This window comes from Elephas maximus, chromosome 2 (assembly GCF_024166365.1).
Source record: "Elephas maximus indicus isolate mEleMax1 chromosome 2, mEleMax1 primary haplotype, whole genome shotgun sequence".
Classification (NCBI taxonomy): domain Eukaryota; kingdom Metazoa; phylum Chordata; class Mammalia; order Proboscidea; family Elephantidae; genus Elephas; species Elephas maximus.
This window is the reverse complement of record NC_064820.1, coordinates 111,275,041-111,296,536: the sequence shown is the minus strand read 5'-3', so window position 1 is coordinate 111,296,536 and position 21,496 is coordinate 111,275,041. Positions and strand designations below refer to the sequence as shown.

Sequence of the window (21,496 nt, the reverse complement as noted above, 5' to 3'; positions counted from 1 at the left end):
TAACACATGTGAGGAACATGCATCTTACTTCAATCAAATATATGAGACCAAATGGGCAGCTCCTGTCCAAAATCAGGATGAGAAGGTAGGATGGGGCAGCAACAGCACGAACGGAAATAGGGAATGCAGGTTGGGGGGGGGGTGTGCTCTCACATTGTGGGGACTGCAACCAATGTCACAAAACAATATGTGTATAAATTTTTGAACGAGAAATTAGCTTGAGCTACAAACTTTCACCTAAAGCACAAAAAAAAAAGAAAGAAAAGAGATAAAAAAAAGCAGATTACCCTCCATAAAAACAAACAAACAAACAAAAAACATACTATCATGTGAATTCTAAGATGTGCTTACAATCCTATAAGGGGCAGTACCACAAAGTGGAGAAATGAGATGGAAATATACTGAAATCTGGCTTTGCTACTTGCTTAACTGTAAAACTTTAGGCAAAATACTTCTCTTGGTTTCTTCATCTGTAAAATGTGAATGATGATGATAGTAACAGTGACTAACTGTTGTGAGGTAATTTATGTACACATTAGAACAGTGAGAGGCCCACAGAAAACACTCAATAAATGTTAGAAATTTTTACTAAAAACCCCTAGAAGAAGGTAGTTGAATACAGAATGCAAGATGGTAAAGGGAAAACCAGAGGAAAGTGCAAGGCTATTAGATAGTTGCTTGGGTGCTAACTCAAAGGCTGGCAGTACAAGTTCACCCAACAGAGACATCAATCTGTAAATGACAACATCAAAATAATAAAAGGGGGAATACATAGTGTAGATATAGCACTTTCAAATGGAGCAGAAGTCAAGGCAATATCAAGTATTACACACTGATTCAAGCTTAGGAAGATAAAGGTAAATACCAAGATAACTGCAAAGAGGGTTAAAAAACATATCAAAATAAAAAGCAGAAAAAACCTAAAGACTCAGTAAACACAAAATCTACAATAACAAAAGAAAAGAAAATCCACAAACAAAAGGAACTTAGCACAGGAAAGTAAGAGGAACAAAGAAAACATCAGCACCACAAAAAAAAAAAAAAAGCACAATAATATGACAGCAATAAACTCGTACCTATCGATAATCCCACTGAATGCAAATGGCTTAAATGCACCCTTAAAAAGACTGTGTGCCCGAATGGATAAAAAAAAAAACAAGACCCATTGTCATGGATTGAATTGTGTTCCCCAAAACTATGTGTCAACTTGGCTAAGCCATGATTCCCAGTATTGTGTGACTGTCCACCATTTTGTTATCAGATGTGATTTTCCTATGTGTTGTAAGTCCTACCTCTATGATGTTAATGAGGCAGGATGAGCTGCAGTTATGCTAATAAGGTGCACTCAATCTACAAGATTAGTTTGTATCTTAAACCAATCTCTTTTGAGATATAAAAGAAGTAAGCAGAGAGACAGGGGGAACTCATACCACCAAGAAAGAAACACAGGAGCATAGCCCATCCTTTGGACCTGGGGCCCCTGCACTGAGAAGCTCCTTGACCATGGGAAGATTGATGACAAGGGGCTTCCCCCAGAGCCGACAGAGAGAGAAAGGCTTCTCCTGGACTGGCACCCTGAATTTGGACTTCTAGGATCCTAGACCCTGAGAGGATAAATTTATTTTGTTAAAGCCATCCACTTGTGGAATTTCTGTTACAGCAACACTAGATAACCAAGACAGAATTTGATACCAAGAGAGCGCGGTGCTGTTCTAGCAGATACCTACAATGTAGAAGCGGTTTTGAAACTGTGAATGGGTGAAGGCTAGAAGAGTTTTAAAGTGCCTAAGAGTAAAAGCCCAGACTGCCTTGAAGAGACTGTTGGTGGAATTACAGTCATCGAAAACAATTCTGGTGAGGACTTGGAAGCGTGGAGAGGTGTTACACTGGAGATGGCACAGACGGTGAGAAGCAGCAGCAGAGAAATGGCAGCAGCAGAACCAAGAGATCAGTGCAAGACAGCACTGGAGCCAACCCATGGAACAAGAGAGCTGAGTGCCTTCTGGCTGAAGTTTACTGGCAGAATGGGGTGCCTATAGGTACTTATCGGTGGAGTTAAAGAGCTTTGGAACACTTGCCCCAGTAGGGCAGATGTGGGTGACAAGTCCTGAGGGGCTGAAAGGCCAAGGAACCATAAAGTAGCAACTGAAGAGACAAGGAACACAGGAAGCAGAGCTGCCTCGGTCTCAGAGGGGATGGCCACGACCTCTGGCTTGTCAAAGGGTGGAGTCATCACTCAAATGGACTAGGAGAATGGGGCTACCCAAAGCCAAGGGAGTAGAGTTGCCTTTCTAGTGAGCCTGGAAGGTAGAGCTGAAGGCCAGGGCTGAGGGGCCTCTACTCAGAATCCAAAAAGTATGGTTAATACCTAGTCTGGAGAGCAGGGCCATTGCCTAAATTGTCTTGGAGAACAGAGGACTATTTTCAAGCCTTGAGAGCTAATGCAACATGTTCTGCTGACTTGCTTGTATCTGTTATCCCTTTTTTCCCTTCAATTTCTCCCATTTGTAATGGAAACATTTAGCTTGTGCCTGCCTGTTGCACCATTGTCTTTGGAAGCAGATAACTTGTATTCTAGATTTCACAGATGAAGAGAAGTTTTAGGACTTTGGACTTGGAGTTGAATTAAGACTTTTGCTATGATATGATGGGGTGAATATGTTTTACATGTGGCAAGGACAAGAATTTTGGGGGGCCAAAGGGTGGAATATCATGGATTGAATTCTGTCCCCCCAAAATACGTGTCAATTTGGCTAGACCATGATTCTTGGCATTGTGTGATTGTCCACCATTTTGTCATCTGATGTGATTTTCCTATGTGTTGTAAATCCTACCTCTACGATGTTAATGAGGCAGGATTAGCAGCAGGTATGTTAATGAGGTAGGACTCAATCTACAAGGTCAGGTTGGGTCTTAAACCAATCTCTTTTGAGATATAAAAGAGAGAAGCAAGCAGAGAGACATGGGGATCTCATACCACCAAGAAAGAAGTACTATGAGCACAGCATGTCCTTTGGACCTGGGGTCCCTGCACTGAGAAGCTCCTTGACCAGGCGAAGATTGATAGCAAGGACCTTCCCCCAGAGTTGAGAGAGAGAGAAAGCCTTCCCCTGGAGCTGGCACCCTGAATTTGGACTTCTAGCCTCCTAGACTGTGAGAGAATAAATCTCTCTCTGTTAAAGCCATCAACTTGTGGTATTTCTGTTATAGTAACACAAGATGACTAACATACCCATAAATATTTTGTCACAAGAGACACATCTTAGGTACGAAGACACAAATGTATTAAAAATCTAAGGATGGGGAAAAAAACAAAACAAAACAAAACATCAAACAAACAGTAACCGAAAAAGAACAGAAGTGGCAAATACCAATCTCAGATAAAATAGACTTTAACACAAAATCCACCATAAAAGACAAAGAAGAACATTATATAACGATCAAAGAGACAATCCACCAAGAAGACATAACCCTAATAAATATCTATGCACTGAATGACAGGGCTCCAAAATACATAAGACAAACTCTAATGGCACTGAAAAGAGAAACAGACAGTTCAACAATAATGGTAGGAGACTTCAACATATTACTCTCGGTAAAGGACAGAACATCTAGAAAGAACAAAGATACAGGAGATCTAAAGGACACAATCAACCAACCTGACCTCAGTTATTTACAGAACACATCACCCAACAGCAGAAAAGTAGACATTCTTTTCCAACACAATGGAACAGACTCCAGAATAGAACACATTTTAGGTCACACAGCAACCCTCAATAAAATCCAAAAATTGAATAATACAAAGCATTCTCTCTGATTACAATGCCATAAAAGTAGAAATCTGTAACAGGAAGAGAAAGGGAAAAAAAAAAAATCAAATACATGGAAACTGAAAAACACCTTTCTTAAAAACAACTGGGTAATAGAAGAAACCAAAGCAGGAATAAAAAAAATTCCCCAGATCAAAAGAGAATGAAAACACATCATACCCAAACCAGCAGAGGCAGTGTTCAGAGGTTGATTTATAGCAATAAATACACACTTCAAAAAAGAACGGGCCAAAATCAAAACATTAGCCCTACAACTTCAACAAATTGAAAAAGAAAAGCAAAAGAAGCCCACCGGCACCAGAAGGAAGGAAATAATACAGATTAGAACAGAAATAAATGAAATAGAGAGTAGAAAACAATAGAAAGAATCAACAAGACCAAAAGTTGGCTCTTTGAAAAGATCAATGAAATCAACAAACCACTGGCCAAACTGACAAAACAAAAGCAGGAGAGGAAGCAAATAACCCAAATAAGAAATGAGATGGCGGACATTACAACAGACCCAACTGAAATAAAAAGGATCATAACAGAATGCTATGAAAAACTGTGCTCTAACAAATTTTTTGAGAACCTGGAAGAAATGGTCAGATTTCTATAAACACCTACTACCTAAATTAACCAAACTGAGATAGAAAACTGAACTGACCTATCATTAGAGAAGAGATCTAAGAGGTAATAAACTTTCAACAACAACAAAAAGCCCTGGCCTGGACGGCTTCACCGGAAAATTCTACCAAACATTCAGAGAAGCGCTCCCACCAGTACTACTAAAACTATCTCAGAACATAGAAAAGTAAGGAATACTCCCAAATTCATTCTATGAAGACAGCATAACCCTGATACCCAAATCAGGCAAAGATGCCACAAAAAAAGAAAAATACAGACCAGTATCTCTCACGATGCAAAAACTCTCAACAAAATTCTATTCTATAGAATACAGCGTCAAATCAAAAAAATAATACACTACTATCAATTGAGATTTCCAGGTATGTAAGGATGGTTCAACATCAGACAATTAATCAGTGTAATCTACCACATAAATATAACAAAATAGAAGAACCACACGACCTTGTCACTTGATGCAGAAAAGGCATTTGACAAGGTCTAATACCCATTCCTGATAAAATCTCTCAGTAAAATAGGAATAGAAGGGAAATGCCTCAACATAATAAAGGGCATCTATACAAAACCAATAGCCAACATCATTCTCAGTGGAGAGAGATTGAAAGCATTCCCCGTGAGAAAAGGAATAAGACAAGGATGCCCTTTATCACCACTCCTATTTAACACCGTGCTGGCTAGAGCAATAAGGCAAGAAAAAGAAATAAAGGGTGTCCAAACTAGAAAGGAAAGAAATAAAAGTATCCCTATTCACAGATGATATGATCCTATACATACAGAACCCCAAAGATTCCACAAGAAAATTACTGGAACTAATAGAAAGGTTCAGCAGAGTAGCAGAATATAAGACCAGCATGCAAAAATTAGTTGGATTCTTATACACCAACAGAGAGAACTTTGAAAAGGAAATCACAGAAACAATGGCATTAATAATAACCCCTAAAAAGATAAAATTCTTAAGAATAAATCTAACCAGGGATGTAAAAGGCCTATACAAAGAAAACTACAAAGCACCAAGGCAAGAAACCAATAGAGACCTACAAAAATGAGAAAACACTGTGCTAATGGATAGGAAGACTCAACACTGTGAAACTGCAATTCTGCCCAAACCAATCTACAAATACAATGCAATTCTGATCCAAATACCAACAGCATTCTTTAACGAGATGGAAAAAAACTAATCATTAACTTTATATGGAAAGGAAAGAGGCCCCAGATAAGCAAACCGTTACTGAAGAAGAAGAACAAAGTAGGAGGCCTCACACTACCTGATCTCAGAATCTACTATACGGCCACAGTAGTCAAAACAGCGTGGTTCTTGTACAATGACGGACACATAGACTAATGGAAGAGAACTGAGAACCCAAATGTAAACTAAAGTCCATAAATGGGGAAAAACACAGCATTTTTTAACAAACGGTTCTGGGAAAACTGGATGTCCATCTGTAAAAAAATGAAACAGGACCCATACTTCACACCATATACAAAAACTAACTGAAAATGCATCAAAGAACTAAATATAAAACCTAAAACTATAAAGACCATGGAAGAAAAAATAGGGACAATTCTAGGGGTCCTAATACATGGCATAAATAGAACATAAACCACAACTTACAACACCAGTAGATAAAATGGATAACAGGAGCTCCTAAAAATTAAACACTTATGCTTATCCAAAGACTTCACCAAAAGAGTAAAAAGAGAACCTACAGATTGGGAAAACATTTTTTGACTACAACATATCTGACAAGAGTCTAATCTCTAAAATCTAGAAGACACTTCGACACCGCAACAAAAAGACAAATAATCCAATTAAAAAAGGAGCAAAGGATATAAACAGACAATTCACCAAAGAAGACATTCAGGAGGCTAAGGGACATATAAGGAAATGCTTGTGATCATTAGCCATTAAAGAAATGCAAATCAAAACTACACTGAGATACCATCTCACCCTGACATTATGGCACTAATGAAAAAAAAAAAAGTAACAAATGTTGGAGAGGTTGTGGGGATGCTGAAACTCTTATGCACTGCTGTAAAATGGTACAACCATTATGGAAAAAGATATGGTACCTCCTTAAAACGCTAGAAAGAGAAATATCATGTGAGCCAGGAATGCCACTCCTAGGAACACACCCTAGAGGAAAAAGAGCCATCACACGAATAGACATATGCACACCCACATTCACTGCAGCACTATTCACAATAGCAAAAAAATGGAAAACAACCTACGTGTCCATCAACAGATGAACGGATAAACAAATTATGGTACATACACACAATGGAATACTACATAACAGCGATGCAGAACATTGATGAATATGTGAAACTTCTCACAACATGGTGAACCCCAACAGCATTATGCTGAGTGAAATAAGTCATTTTTTTTTTCTTAAATATTGCATGAGACCAGGATTATAAAACCCCCAGTAAAGGTTTATAAGCAGGAAAAAAAATTTTTTTTGATGGTTATGAGGGAGGGGAGAGGTAACGAAGAGAGGGATGGGGAGGGGAAATCATAACTAGATAGCAGACAAGTGGTAACTTTGGTGAAGGAAAAGACAACACACAACAAAGGGGAAGTCAGAACAACTTGACCAAGGCAAAGTCATAGAAGCTTCCTAGACACATCCAAACACCTCAAGGGGCAGGATTACTGGGGCTGAGGGCTGAGGATCATTGTCTTGAGGGACATCTAGGTCATTTGACATAACATAGTTCATAAGGAAAATGTTCTATATCCTATTTTGGTAAGTAGTGTCCAAGATCTTAAAAGTTTGCAAGCAGCCATCTGAGAGCAAAGGAGAATGAAGAAAACTGAAGACAGGAAGGTATTAGTCCAGAGAATTAACAGACCACATGAACCACAGCTTCCATTAGCCTGAGCCAAGAAGAACTAGATGGTGTCTGGCTGTCACCACAGACCACTCTGACAGGGATCACAATATATGGTCCTGGGCAGTACAAGAGAAAAATGTAGAGCGAAATTAAAAAAAAAAAAAAAAAAAAAAGACCAGATTTATTTGTCTGACAAAAAGTGGAGGAACCCCCAAGGCTGTGGCCCCTGGACACCCAGCTAACTCAGAACTGAATGTACTCCCAAAGTCCACCCTTTCAGCCAAAGATTAGACAGGTTTATACACCAAACAATAACACATGTGAGGGATATGCTTCTTAGTTCAATCAAGTAAAGGAGACCAAATGGGCAACACCTGTCCAAAAGCAAAGACCAGAAGGCATGAAGGGATGGGAAAATCAGACAAACTGACCTTGGGAATCAAGGTGGAAAGGGAAAGGGGGAGAGGAAAATCAGACAAATGGACCTTGGGAATCAAGGTGGAAAGGGAAAGGGGGAGAGGAAAATCAGACAAATGGACCTTGGGAATCAAGGTGGAAAGGGAAAGGGGAGAGTGCTGAGTCAATGTGGGAATTGCAACCAATGGCACAAAACAACTTGAATATAAATTTTTAAATAAGAAACTAATTTGCACTGTAAACTTTCACCTAAAGCACAATAAAATAAAGAAAAAAAAGAAAACCTTATGGCGGTTCTACTCTGACATACACACGGTTGGTAGTAAGTCAGAGTCAACTCGACAGCAAGTGGTTTAGTGTTATTCTTAAGTCTCTGATGCTCATGAAAAGAGCAAATTTGAGTAATAAAATTAATCTCTGGTAAAATATGTAGATCAAGACACTATTTTTACACAGGTGGTGGCCAAACTGCTCCAACCATGATCTCCAGAAGATGAATTGTGTCACTGCCATGGAGAGTCTGATGAAAAGGAGAATCCTTCTGCACCCAGTCCGCACAAATAACAAAGTGGTTTATTATGGTCAACCAGTAACCATCCCTAGTTGACTGCTTATCATAATGCACTTTGACGTCTTTAAATTCTTCAGCAATGTATTGACTAAAATTGCCATAAATACTGTTTCCCTTAGAGATGTGAAAGTAGTTTCTTGGTAGGAGGGGCCAAATATTTAGTCGGCAGAATCACAAATTGTTATTGTTTTCTTTCCATAAACTAGTTGGTAAAACTACAAGAATTGTTGTAAAATGCACAAGACTTCCTCCCTGCTACTGGGAACAGTCATACACTAAAAGAACAAATATGATTTTGCTCACAAAAATCAAGTGCCAAAAGAACTTTTATAGTTCTCTCACCATTACTCTTAATTTAATGAAAAGTAATACACACTCTTTTTATTTTTACTTACTCTTTGAAGGAAAAATTCTTACTTACTTTCCATCCCAGACATGGTCACCTCTGTGGAAAATCACCAGGTTGTTCTTAGGGTCCAGAGCCACCCCAGAAACCTGGCCTGGTAGCAAGTATACTCCAGGCCAATCCAGTGCCTCTTCTACATGGAAATCTAAAAGATAAACCCATATATTTAGTTTAAAAAAGGAAAACTGGCATAATCTCACGAAGATTCACAATGGTTATTAGCAGCTCATGCAGTAACATCACTAGATGCAAAGGTATTTTTAAAAAAAAATCAAGCAGTGCTCCATATAAAATATACCACATGCACATGCCAAGGAGCTTCCTGAGCTATGAAATAAAATTAGTGACTGCGAACTTGTCTTGGAACTATACACACTTTTTTCCTGTTTATTACATGCCTGTGAAAACCAGCTTATCCTTAAGGCGTTGAAGAGCAAATCGGAGACCTGTCTGCTTCTTGATAAGATTCTAATTTTAAATTAGTATCTTTGGAAAATATAGCAAAATGGATGCCTTCATTTTAAAACAAAGCTTTAAGTGGTATACCTCAAGGCAATCCTGTGTGTTGTTAAATGTAAATAAACAGTAAATATAGCTGATAATTCTGCCAATTTGCTAGTCTATCTACCTACCTATCATCTCTCTGACTCTTACATAAATTCTAGATCAATATACACTGATCCTATTACAAGTCAGGGCCCTGGTGGCGTAGTGGTTAAGAGCTTGGCTGCTAACCAAATGGTCAGCAGTTCGAACCCAACAGCCACTCCTTGGAAACCCTATGGGGCAGTTCTATTCTGTCCTATAGGGTTGCTATGAGTTGGAATCAACTCAGCAGCAAAGGGTTTGGTTTTTTTTTGATATTCTATACAAATCATTAATTATTCCTTTTACAAAGAACTGAGTAACATCAGTCTCATTTCTCCTAATTTCAGTGATCCTGAAAGAGCGAGTGAGAGTGGGAAGACACTTTCTTTCACTGTTTAACACGAAAGAAAACAATCACAGAGCTCTGAGACAGAGTGGTGATTTCCAAATTATCCTCATTTTTGATCTGAATAAACCTCAGAAAATACCTGGGTTCATTTGTGTTGATCCCTTTTATAAACATGCTTAGAAATAAAGAGGTGGGATGATCCAGACCACCAAGTTAAAACAAAACAATAGCTAATCATGTATGGAGGTGAGGATACACAGTTATAAAGATAACCTGGGAACCTATTGTATCAGTTTCAATATTTCTTTCTCCCTCAAATACTTCAACAGACACGCTGAGAAGCAGAAAAGCAGTAACCTGAGTTTCATTTCACCTTCCTGTCCTATGGAGGATGTGGCAACATGCAGTGAAATCCTCAAAGACAGGCATTAAAGATAGGAGAAAGGGAGGCACAGGGCTTCTACAATCAGCTCCTGAAAACTTGCGAATGTGCTGGTGTGAGAATAAGCACTTTAAAATAATTCTCTCAACTGTACAAAAGGAAAAAGTACATTTTCACTCAAAATGTTTTCACCTTTGAACAGTGACTTTTTTGCTTTAATAAAAATCAATAAAACATAGAATCAGTAGGATGCCTAGATCCATTCTGTCTACAACCTTTGCTGAGGCATCTTCAACAAACATTCCTCCATAGGCACCATGCTAGATTCTGGGAACACAAAGAAATAAAACCTGCTTTGCGGCTTTGATGAACTCACAAGATACAACGAGGAAAAGACAGGAAACAAACACTTAGGACACAAAGCAGTGCAGTGGTGCAGGAACACAGGGGAGGGCCCCCTAATCCTTCCTGAGTCTGGGCTGGGATAGGGTGGGGTTAAGGTCAGATTGTGGGAGATTGCCCAGAGGAGCAGACATTTGTGTTTGCACGAAAAGGGTAAGTGGGGGTTCACCGAGTGGTGAAATAAAAAAAAAAAAGTTTTGCAGAGAATATTTCTGTCAGAATGAACAAAACCAAAGATGTTTATAACTGCAGAATGTGTTTCAAGTCTTTAAGTAGTCTGGAAATAATACCTGTGTATGTCAGGTGTTTAAGTCAGGTGGGAGTGGGGGAGGAGGAGAAAGGATTAGCTGACCTTGAGATCTAGCTGAGAGCCAGGCTAGAAAATGTATACCACATGAAGGAGTCTGAATTTAACACTGTCTTGATTTATATTATGATTAATTTTGAGGCATGCTGCAAGTACTTCATTAGTAGCAGGGAAGCACAGAAGTTAGGAATAATTTACTTTTGAAATGGAGCACATGAGAACGTCGTTCTCGCTCACATGTATCTTGATACGGCTTCTTGAGCTGGAGAGCAGGGGGCAGAGTTAGAGCTGGCATGCCTGAATTTGCAAATAATCCTGGGCACAGCAGTGGATGTGAACGGGCTGCTCACTTGAATAGTGTCCATCATCTATTACACTTGTCATAATAGGTAAAAGGTCGCAAATTGCTGCTACTAGCAATTGGGACCCATTGAAGGTGTTTTAGGAAACCCTGGTAGTATAGTGGTTAAAAGCTGTGGCTGCTAACCCAAAGGTTGGCAGTTTGAATCTATCAGCTGCTCCTTGGAAACCCATTGGGGCAGTTCTACTCTGTCCTTTAGGGTCGCTACGAGTTGGAATTGACTCAACAGCAATGGGTTTGGTTTTTTTTAAGGTTTTTAAGCATGGGTGGCATGATTAAAATTGTTTTTGAAACCTAACTGGCAATAGTGTAAAATTAGCATAATTACAGATGTCTAGATTGATCAACAGATGGATAAATCATTCCCCAAAGAAATGTTTTAATTTTTTTAAACCTGTCTGAATCTCAGATTGAACTTCACTCTCATCTCAGTTACAGCTTGTCCTTTTAGGGTTCATCATTCTAAACTCATTTGCCAGCCCCTGAAGTTTCTGAATGGCCTCCAAAGCCTCATGACAATGTAAGCATTTGTTTTCATCTGATTCTTAAAGCCAGGAACCACAACTAGGTGAAATTCACTGAGGGCAGGGATCATGTCTTATTAACTGGTGGGTCACCATGCCTCACACAGGGACTGGCCCATTCTACTGGCCTAATACAAATGCACCAAACTGACCTCTGTGCTCCAGACTCTTGTTCATGTTGTCAACTAGAATTTAAACACCCTTATAATCTTGTAGCTTGTTTGTACTACCTCCATTTGCACTAGCACAGCACTAGCTAGAGATATTAAGGGTACTTAAAAATGCTAATTGGCTAATTACCTTCATTGAAAGATAATAAACACGTATCCTGTCACCCTTCTATTCAGTGGTCCACCAGCAGGTACTGGAATGTAAGTGCTCATGAAAGTACACAGTCTGGCAGAAAATATTCAATGTCAAAAAAAAAAAAAAGGATATTGTTCTGTGGTCAAATATGAATTTCACAAAATATTGGAAATACTATGTAAAGAACTTTAATCTGATTCTCAATGATTCCAACTATCATATGCCCTTAGGTGAGTAAGTGAAAGTCTGCAAAACGTGCTGATTAATATTTTTTAGCCTATTTGGAAGGTTTTACCCTCCAATCATAAAAACACTTGTTCTGTCACATATAAGTATCTTTTTGGTTGAAAGTTTTCACGAAGGAAAAGCAGTGTGAATATCCAGAACATATTCATCGTAACATACACTTTTCATGAATTTACAAAACAGTAAGGGTGATATGTAAGGAATGTACAAGTAGAGGGCTAATGCCCTGAGCAACCTGGCTCTGTTATTACTGAGTCAATGCAAAGGAGAACTATTTTCATGTAGCAGGAATGTCTGGAAAAAGTACAGTGAATTAGCTTTTGTTTCATTTAAAAATATCATTGCACATTTATTAAGGTTATCTAATGGAGACCTCCAAACTTTTAAGATCTAGGCCTCTGTGTTAAACAAAAATTCTGTTTAATAAAAGAAAACTGAGCTCACATTCTCTTTTGTAAACATTAGTTCAGATAATTGATGTTTTTGTTTCCAGTGTCACCATCTTTCTTACCTTTAAGTAACTAAAAGCAGTTCCCCTATCTGAAGGTTAGAGGATCAAGAAGCAAGGCAGTCAGTCAGGACTAGTGGTACATGCAGATGGAATTACTATGGATTGTGCTTCCAACCCCAGCCCATCTTCACATGAGAATCATCGAACTTTAGGAGTGTTTTGGGTCGCCCCAGGTAATTTTCTCATTTCACAGGAAAGGGACTTCAGGCTTGGGCCAGATATCAGGCACAATATTAAGGATAATTATTTTCTAAATCCCGATAAAAGAAAATTTCAAATCCTTTTTAAGGAAACCATATGATACAATGTAACTGTGTTTTAACTTAAACTTAACACTTTTGATCATGAAAAAGTGAAAAATTCTACTGCAGATTCTTCTTAGTCTTTATTTAAGAAATGATTCAACATATAACTAGTTAATGTTGTAGACTTAGCATTAACCTGAAAATTAAATACACATTTCTTACACATGACCTTGGACAAATCATTCCCAAATCCAAGTCTCAGCTACTCTAAATTTAGATGTCAAATAGTGGAATTATTTCAGGTTTAACTGCTTATTTTTAAAAATATGAATTTGGGAGCATATTAGAGGAAACAATATTTTTAGAAAAACAAGGCGAATATACATCAGCTATTGTTTCTAGCAGTCTTAATGCAAATCTTCTTTTTTAAGAGATTAAAAAAGAAAAAAAAAAAGGTCCTGAAGTTTAAAAATGGTATTTTTCCAAGTATCATAGAACAGTTTTTATAATAAACAATCTTATTCCAAAAAGGCAAATGTACAGCCTCATATTCTCTCTTATATATTTAAGAAAAAAATCAAATTAAAAATTGTTATTAAAACTGTGTCAATCTCTAAAAGGATTAATGAATTATACCTTTTCAAGAAAGAGATTAATATTAGCGATCAATTCTGCTTTCACATGAAATTATTAATAAACTTTTAAAAGGGCATTCATTTATCTCTGTTATATAAGGACTAACAGAACTAGGTAAGGTTGAAAAAAAGTACAATTTCAAAGCCAGAACTCTGACTTAACTACAGTGTAAGAAGGCTCTTTACATTTAATCTTAAAAGGAAAAAGAACCTGATAAAAGAACAAAATGTGGTGGCTGCATTTTCTACCTCTGCAAATTCTCCTCTAGTGAGAAGGAACTGTATTTTGGTCAGGGACTGTTTTTTATCAGTTCTGGCAATAACTATAATTAACTAAGACTATAGGAGAAAAATTTTTTTTTATAGGAGAAATATTTAGACCAAAGTCAGAAAGAAAATAAGAATTAATTATAATGTCATATTTAATGGGAGTGAAGTAAGGCAGAGAGTCATGACGTAACCAGGGGCTCAAAAGCATTAGCAGAATTTCTTTTCTCTTAAATTTCTTTAGTTGCAAATGGGGATTTCTACTTGGTCAAACTGTTTGTATACTAATTGAGAAGGCATAAGCAAAAGAAATCTGTACCTATAGTTATTAGAACTGTAGAATGAGATAACAGGATGACTACAAAAAAGAACAGTTTCTCTCTCTCTACCTATCTGTCATCTATCTAATTTTATTTTTTTGTGAGCAGCAATATAGCAAAGTGATTAAAAAACCAGATTCTGGGGCAAGTCTGCTTGGCTTGGCTTTGAATCCTGGCTCCTTGGGCTGTGGTACTTTGGGCATAAGACTTAACCTTTCTATGCCTCAGTTTCTTCCTCTGTGAAATGGGTTTATGAATAGGATTGTTGTGTGAATTAAGTGAGTTAATGCATGTTAAACACTTAGCCTGTCCCATAGTAAGTACCACATATGTGTTTGCTTTTCTTATTCTCCTTCCCTTTAGAGATGAAAATTCAGCAAAGTGAATGCCTTATTTTACCCTGGGAACTCTGTAAGACTTGAATCTAGAGGTAAGTATATGATTAAAATATGTTGAAAGAACAGATCTGGAGATAGAGTAGAAGCTGTCCCTAAAAATGAGGTAAAATCTTAAGCCTATGATAAAGACTTCCCAAGTGATCTGATGTGAGATGTCACAAAAATGTAGCTGTATTTTCTGATGTCCAGAATTTTGCAATATATGCCAAATCAGGCTTCCATGTTAACATATACTAGTCCAATCAAATCTGCCAGTTAGGATAGCTATTTGTAATTTATTTTTATAACTTAAAAATAATAAATAAATTTTAAATATATTATTCAACAAATTCAAGGCAACCAGAATAAAGAAATCTAAGATTTTGTTTCTCGTCTATTAAGCTGGCTCATATATATAATAATGGTAGGAACTGCTTTTCAGATACAGAAAAATACCCCTGAAATTTGAAAACGGTATTTTTTTCCAAGTGGCACGTAACACTTTTTATAATAATCTGTGACTTCATTAAAATGGTTTAATATCTCTAGGCCTCAGTTTCTTCATTTGATAATTAAGACCAGAAGGTCTTAAAGATATCTGAAATGAGTATGGATTATGCTATTAAGCAACAAAAAATTCCTTACATTTTTTGTTTCAATAATAACCTTGTATAAAAAGCTACTTTCTTCTTTGCAACTAACACAGTTCCTGGTGGCAAATTAGGCACTTAGGGAGAGAGTTAATTCCTGCAGACCATTAGGGCCCCATTCTCAGTTTTGTGTGGAGAAAAGCAAGGGTAGAGGAGAAGCAATGCGAGGTTATTCATCAAATTTATTCCCCCTACCCACTCCCTGAGGAATATACTTAAGTTAGATTACTATTTTATTAGGACATTATATGCTACAAAATTCTACTTTCTACTTTCTTTTTTGCAAAATAAAATCTTCCTGAGAGTATGTCTTTCTCTGGCTTACACAAACGAACGACACAGCTTCAGGTCACTATGAGTTGGAACCGATTTGAAGACATGTAAGAACAGCAACATTACTTTGTGTTAGATACCATATATGGTATGTTGGATATCATGTATGGTAGGCAGTGAAAAAACATGGAGAAGAAAAAAGCTTTTTAGAAATAGCATACCTAAAAATGAGTTTTGCCATTTTACATTTAATTTTTAAAAAGTTTTCCAATCAGAGTAGTGAGATAACATTAAAATAAATCATTTTAGAAAGGAAATACATGCACATTTCCCTTCTATAGTTAGGATTTGCATGGTATGTTTCTATGACTCATCGTTCTATTCACTTCAGTGACATTCATCCACATATTTAAAATAAAAGGAAACATCTTGAAACAGATCGTGGAGTAACATATTTCTCCTGAGCCCTACCATTTTGACCACTCTGTAAATTAGGAAATTTGGCAAGAAAATGTATTCCAGGTATTTTAAGCAATTCCTTCTTAGAAAAACTACGTAGGTGCCAAAGAATATAATGCCTTACATCTAACTATGAATTTTACATTGACAATACCTCTAAATGACTACAGTACATTTTCATAGCCAAGGATGAGAAACACAAGTCATGGGGATAAAGCATGCTGCAACTTTAACATTTCACTGCTGTTCTTCAAGACAGAACTCCATTCTAACCAGAGACCGTTTTACAATTCACTGTCCTTAGTAGAAAGGTTCCAACAGACACTCCAGTGTGTTTACAAAGGATAGAGAACGTAGTAAACTGCGGATTTCTAGGCACCTTACCCAGAGATGCCAATTCAGTTGTTCTGGGGTAGGATTCAAGAGTCTAGGTATTTCATAAGCACCCTAGGTGATTCTGATGCAAAGGATTGTAAGGACCACCTCTTGAGAAGCTGTCTTATTTGATCAATTTAGAATAGGTAAGAGTAGGCAGGGCTGATCTTATTTAAATATGAAGTAGTTAAACATCTAGGTTCTATTTTACGTCTTATAGAGACCATTAGGCAATTTCCAAAAGACAATGCTTGAACCTTCCATGTGAGCAAAGGCACTGCATGCTAATTTTTTTCAATTATAAATAAAAATCAGCTGGGTGTTGAATAATTTATGGTTTCCTGCAAAACTGTATTTGAAAACATCAAGCTGGCAGCCTGTGCCATTCCAGCCCACGCATGGACAGCTGCCATGCACGCATATTCGTTACTTTTTTTGAGATTATCTCCACATGCTGCCTTATCTGGCTCTCCACATTAGCAAGTAACATGAAACACAATCAATATCACAGAGGCCATAACACAATCAAAGACAAAAATGAAGCATCCATAGCTTGCTGGCACAGAACCTGAAGGGAATAAGGTATTATTGCTCTCTAATTATGAAAGCCAATCCTAGTTAGAAATACAGATAAATCTGATAGTTATTAACTTGATGGAGGTCCTGTCAGAAATAACTACTCAACTTTCCAATTAAGATAGTAATTGATAATGGAACTAAAGAAACCAAAGTCATAAAAATGGTTATGTTTTACAAGTCAATTCGATGAGAATTTTGAGCGTGTAAGATTCCTTTGAGAGAAATTTAAACCTTAAGCTAAGGCAGTGAATAAACATTTCATACACTGGGACTTCACATATCAGGTTTTGAATTATCAATTTCTTTACACTTAGCAAAATGGAAAAGTGTTGATTTGGTAAGTATTTGTTACCCTGAATTTCATACGCCTTCCTCCCAGAAATGATCCAAACATATTTGGTCCTTGTAGTTCTGTCTCACTGACTGATCAGAAACTAAATTTATGTAGTATTGGACCAAAATAAAAAGAAAAAACTCATAAAAGAAAGATGGTATCTCATAAATAACCCAAATCTGAGTGACATTTTTTCCCAAGTGCTTTTTATTGATAATATTTTTTTCATTCGTTAATTTTTATTCCCTTCAGGTTTTGCTAATGTGGATTGTAGCCCTCAGCATTTTATTCCATAAAAGAAGCCCTAAACGCACCTCCTGTGTGTTCTGGTTCCCAGGTGCCTTCACCAGGTAGGGGTTGCTGTAATGAGATAACTCTGTTCTCTGCTGGACTCAGAGTAGATTCTAGTCTGTGGAATTTGTGGATTCTGTCTCTGACAAGAATAGTATTGCCCCTCTCCTCATGTTCTGCACCCTCTCTGGCATCAGATCGACCCAGGTCCTTCTTTTGGACTACGTTTGCAATCTCGGCTACCAGGTCTGACTCTGATTCTGCCTTTTCTGTAGGGTTATATTTATGCACATGAACAACATCTTCCCTTTCTCCTAGCAGCTTGGAAAGAAGTGAATAGAAATCACCTGTGAAAACAAGAGAAGAGATAAAGGAGCATGGGTTGGTAAAATAGCAAGGTTTACACAATGCTGTGCCTTACAAATAACATCTCCTGATTCTTCATAAATAAGTGAATGAGGAGGATATTCCCAAAAGAGATGATTTTCTAGAACAATAAAGGAGTTCTATGCCTTCACGTTTCATTTTATATACGACCTACTTCTTTCTGTTATTTCAGGAGCCCAGAACACTACATAACCTCTATGAACATATTAACAAGACATAATAATGCATGTGTGGTTGCACACCAAGTTTCAATAAATGGCTCCCACAGTGTAGCTGGGCGGATTTGGAAGTCAGAGTTTGTAAGATTTCTAAAATAAAATATTATCAACAGCTACTTCAGGTAACAGCTATCTTCACAGGCAAACCCTTCCAACTTGTCTTTGAAAAGCATTTAAAGTGTAATCTGCAAGAGATTAAATATATATTTTTCAGCAGGTGCACTAAAACACAAGAAGTCTAACAGATACGCATTCGCATGCCCAGTGGGAAATCAAACTTTTATTATTATTATATTGTTAGCAGTGCTACTTTAAATACCTCCAGTTGTTCCTTTTTAAAACAAGAAATGAACACATCCCAGAAAAATTATTTTGTGAGAAAATAGCATTTTTAAATCAGTTTCAAACAAAAGAGAAGGTTTTAACAAACTAATATTACCGGGATGATCCATCATTAAAATGTATTTCATGCCTTCCTGTACTAAGGAGTAAATTTAGATATAATAATCCAATTCTATGAAAACAAATTACTTATACTATGACAAATACAAAATATGACTCCAGAAAGTTCATGAAGCACTTTTGTCCTTATCACTTACATCTATGGCTTCAAACCCATTAAAAATATATTAACTGTGTACATACATATACTCACACACACAAACCTGCTTTCTTAAGCCAAACCCAAAGGCAATCAATCCACAGCTCTTCCTTTTCCTCATCGTATTCTAAATGCTGCTAATGAAGAAATTACTTATGACTATGGAGTCCTATTGCTTAAACTTTAATTACATTTGCAGTATTATCAGATAACATTTATAAAATCATTTTTCACGACCATTAGGACATAAAAATGATAACTGGTTTAGCCATGATACATTCCACTAAAGAATACACTGTTAAGAAAATGGTGCAAGGGGACAGAAAATCTTTCCAAAATGATGCTGAAATCCTGTCTTGTTTACAAACAGTCTTGGTGTAATGACTCAAAGTAGGTTTCCAATTCCTGCCAGCACAAGCAGCCTATCCCAGGTGAGGTCTTCAATCAGAAAATAATTACCAAGGAATAGGGCCAAACTCAGCAAAATGAACAAAGCAAATCACAACTCAACCAAATGCGTTAGGCACAGTGGCATTCTGCCTCACGGAAGAGCAATCAATCCATTACTGCTAAACTCTCCTGTCCCAGATATGGGCTAAATATAGTTTAATATGCTGTTGTGCAATGAAACATTTTATATAAAGAATAAAATTCACAACTATTTCAGGGGCAGATTCTCAAACCTGAATCAATGTCATCAAAAACCAAAAAGCTCTATCTTTCGAGAACACAGGCACAGAACTATATGCATAATCTTTCAGGTTTTCAGTGAAAAATCTAAAAGCTATGATAAAATATCAAATGCAGGGTACTCTGGTACCTTTGAAATTATCATTGAGCAAACGCTTTTAAAACTCATGCGATAGGCTTGAACGCAGTTAGGTTGCACCGGGCTTGTAAGAACCCAGATTCAGAGTTGCATCTCAACAGACCTCATTACATGGGAACAAGACCACTAGATGGCTATCTCATACATCCTAGTTCGCAAGCCTGAAAGGCTTTTTCTCTTCTGGTGTACTGGGTATATAAATCCTGAAATGTTAATCATTTTTTCTGAGTCATATTAAGATCTTTATTAGGAAATATATCTAACTTTGAGTTTAACGGACGAAGTAGAATATAAATGGAGATTGGGTTGTCCCTGCCCCAGTCTCATCTCCCTTCTTTCTTTTCAGTTTATGCTCCAGCCATATTGGACTTTCATGCCTTCGAATGTCATCTCTAAGGAGATGTTTCCCCTGCCTGGGACCCTCTCTCTTCCTAGTAACTGACTAGCTCCTCAGCCTTCAGGTTTTTTTTTAGGTGTCACATCCAGAAGCCTTCTCTGAAATTTAAGTTTATGGCTATATGCTCCTACAACACTCTGGTCTTTCCCTATGACCTCCTTTATTGCATTGTATTTATCATGCATTGTAATTGCCTCATTTTTTGTCTGCATGTCACACTAGTGTTTGAATCCAGCCTTGATAGTAGCTATTTTGTGCCTTTAAGCAAGTTATTTAACATTTTAAAGATAATGACAACTACCTTTCTGAATTATTTTGTGGATTTGAAGAAGATAAAAAGAAAAAAAGAAAAAAAAACTAAACCAGTTGCCATTGAGTCGATTCCGACTCATAGCAACCATACAGGACAGGGTAGAGCTGCCCCATGGGGTTTTCAAAGCTGTAATCTTTATGGAAGCAGATTGCCACATCTTCCTCTCGAGGAGCAGCTGGTGGATTTGAACTGCTGACCTTCTGGTTAGCAGCCAAGGAATTACGCGCTGCGCCACCAGGACTCCTTTTGAAGAAGATGAAAAAAAAAACCAAACTCATTGCCACTGAGTAGATACCGACTCAAAGCGAGCCTATAGGGCAGAGGAGAACTGCCCATAGGGTTTCCAAGGAGCGGTTGGTAGAGCTTCTAACTGCCGACCTTTTGATTACCAGCTGTAGCTCCTAACCACCGTGCCACCAGGACTCCTTACATCATAAAATAGGTATCGCTAATGATAGCTATTATAATTACTAACTGAAAAGACAAACTCTAATCAAATACTGGAACTTTTCATAATGGAAACTGCCACTGCCCTCAGAAGCCCCCTTGAAATTTACAGCCCTTTATTTTCTCAACAAGGAACCTTGGTGGTGCAGTGGTTAAGTGCCCAGCTGCTAACCAAAAGGCCAGTGGTTTGTACTCACCAGCCACTCTGTGAGAAAAAGATGTGACAGTTTGCTTCTGTAAAGCTTACAGCCTTTGAACCTCATGGGACAGTTCTACTCTGTCCTATAGATTCACTATGAGTCACAATTGACAGGATTGATTTTTTTGGTTGTTTTCTCAAAAAGTTATTATGGTTGCTATTTGATTATTTAATTCCTGGCTTTGCCAAAGAAGGCTGTATCCACACTTTCATCGTTTTTACTCTATTTTTCAAAGAAGAACTGTCCTTACTCTAGTGTTGTGCCTACCACTAGTACTTTCAGTGCCCCCTAGAGCCTTTCTTACCTGCTTTCTTTTCTGGCTTGGACAGAAACGCCCAGGCTATAAATACATTCACTTTGGGCTTATTTTGAGTGGTGGTGGAGAGTTGGAGAAACCCTCCTCTGATATTCCATTCCTTTCGGGCTTTTCCATCTTTCACCTTCACTGTCCACCAGAAATTTCTGTGAAAGTGGAAATATTCTGTATCTGCACTGTCCAACATGACTGCCACTAGCATATGGCTATGAACACTTGTAATATAGCTAGTGTGACTGAGGAACCTAACTTTTTTTGCCATAGGTGGCTAGTTGCTATGATATTGGACCTACAGGGATACTTGCTGCATTATCCTTCCTCACA

General features: G+C 37.5%; 1 protein-coding gene across 17 annotated transcripts in view; it reads right to left on the bottom strand.

Moving 5' to 3' along the window:
• Nucleotides 1-21,496, bottom strand: part of PAM (peptidylglycine alpha-amidating monooxygenase) — a 338,929-nt gene that overhangs the window by 34,167 nt on the left and 283,266 nt on the right. For 10 of the 17 annotated variants that reach the window (XM_049871501.1, XM_049871531.1, XM_049871520.1 and 7 more), the window contains 2 exons: nt 17,488-17,811; nt 8,699-8,828 (listed from right to left, as the gene is read on the bottom strand). In XM_049871501.1, coding sequence (XP_049727458.1) covers nt 8,699-8,828; nt 17,488-17,811 — 454 coding nt within the window. The remainder of the gene's footprint in view (nt 1-8,698; nt 8,829-17,487; nt 17,812-21,496) is intronic. The other 7 variants (XM_049871560.1, XM_049871547.1, XM_049871568.1 and 4 more) reach the window with 1 other exon arrangement.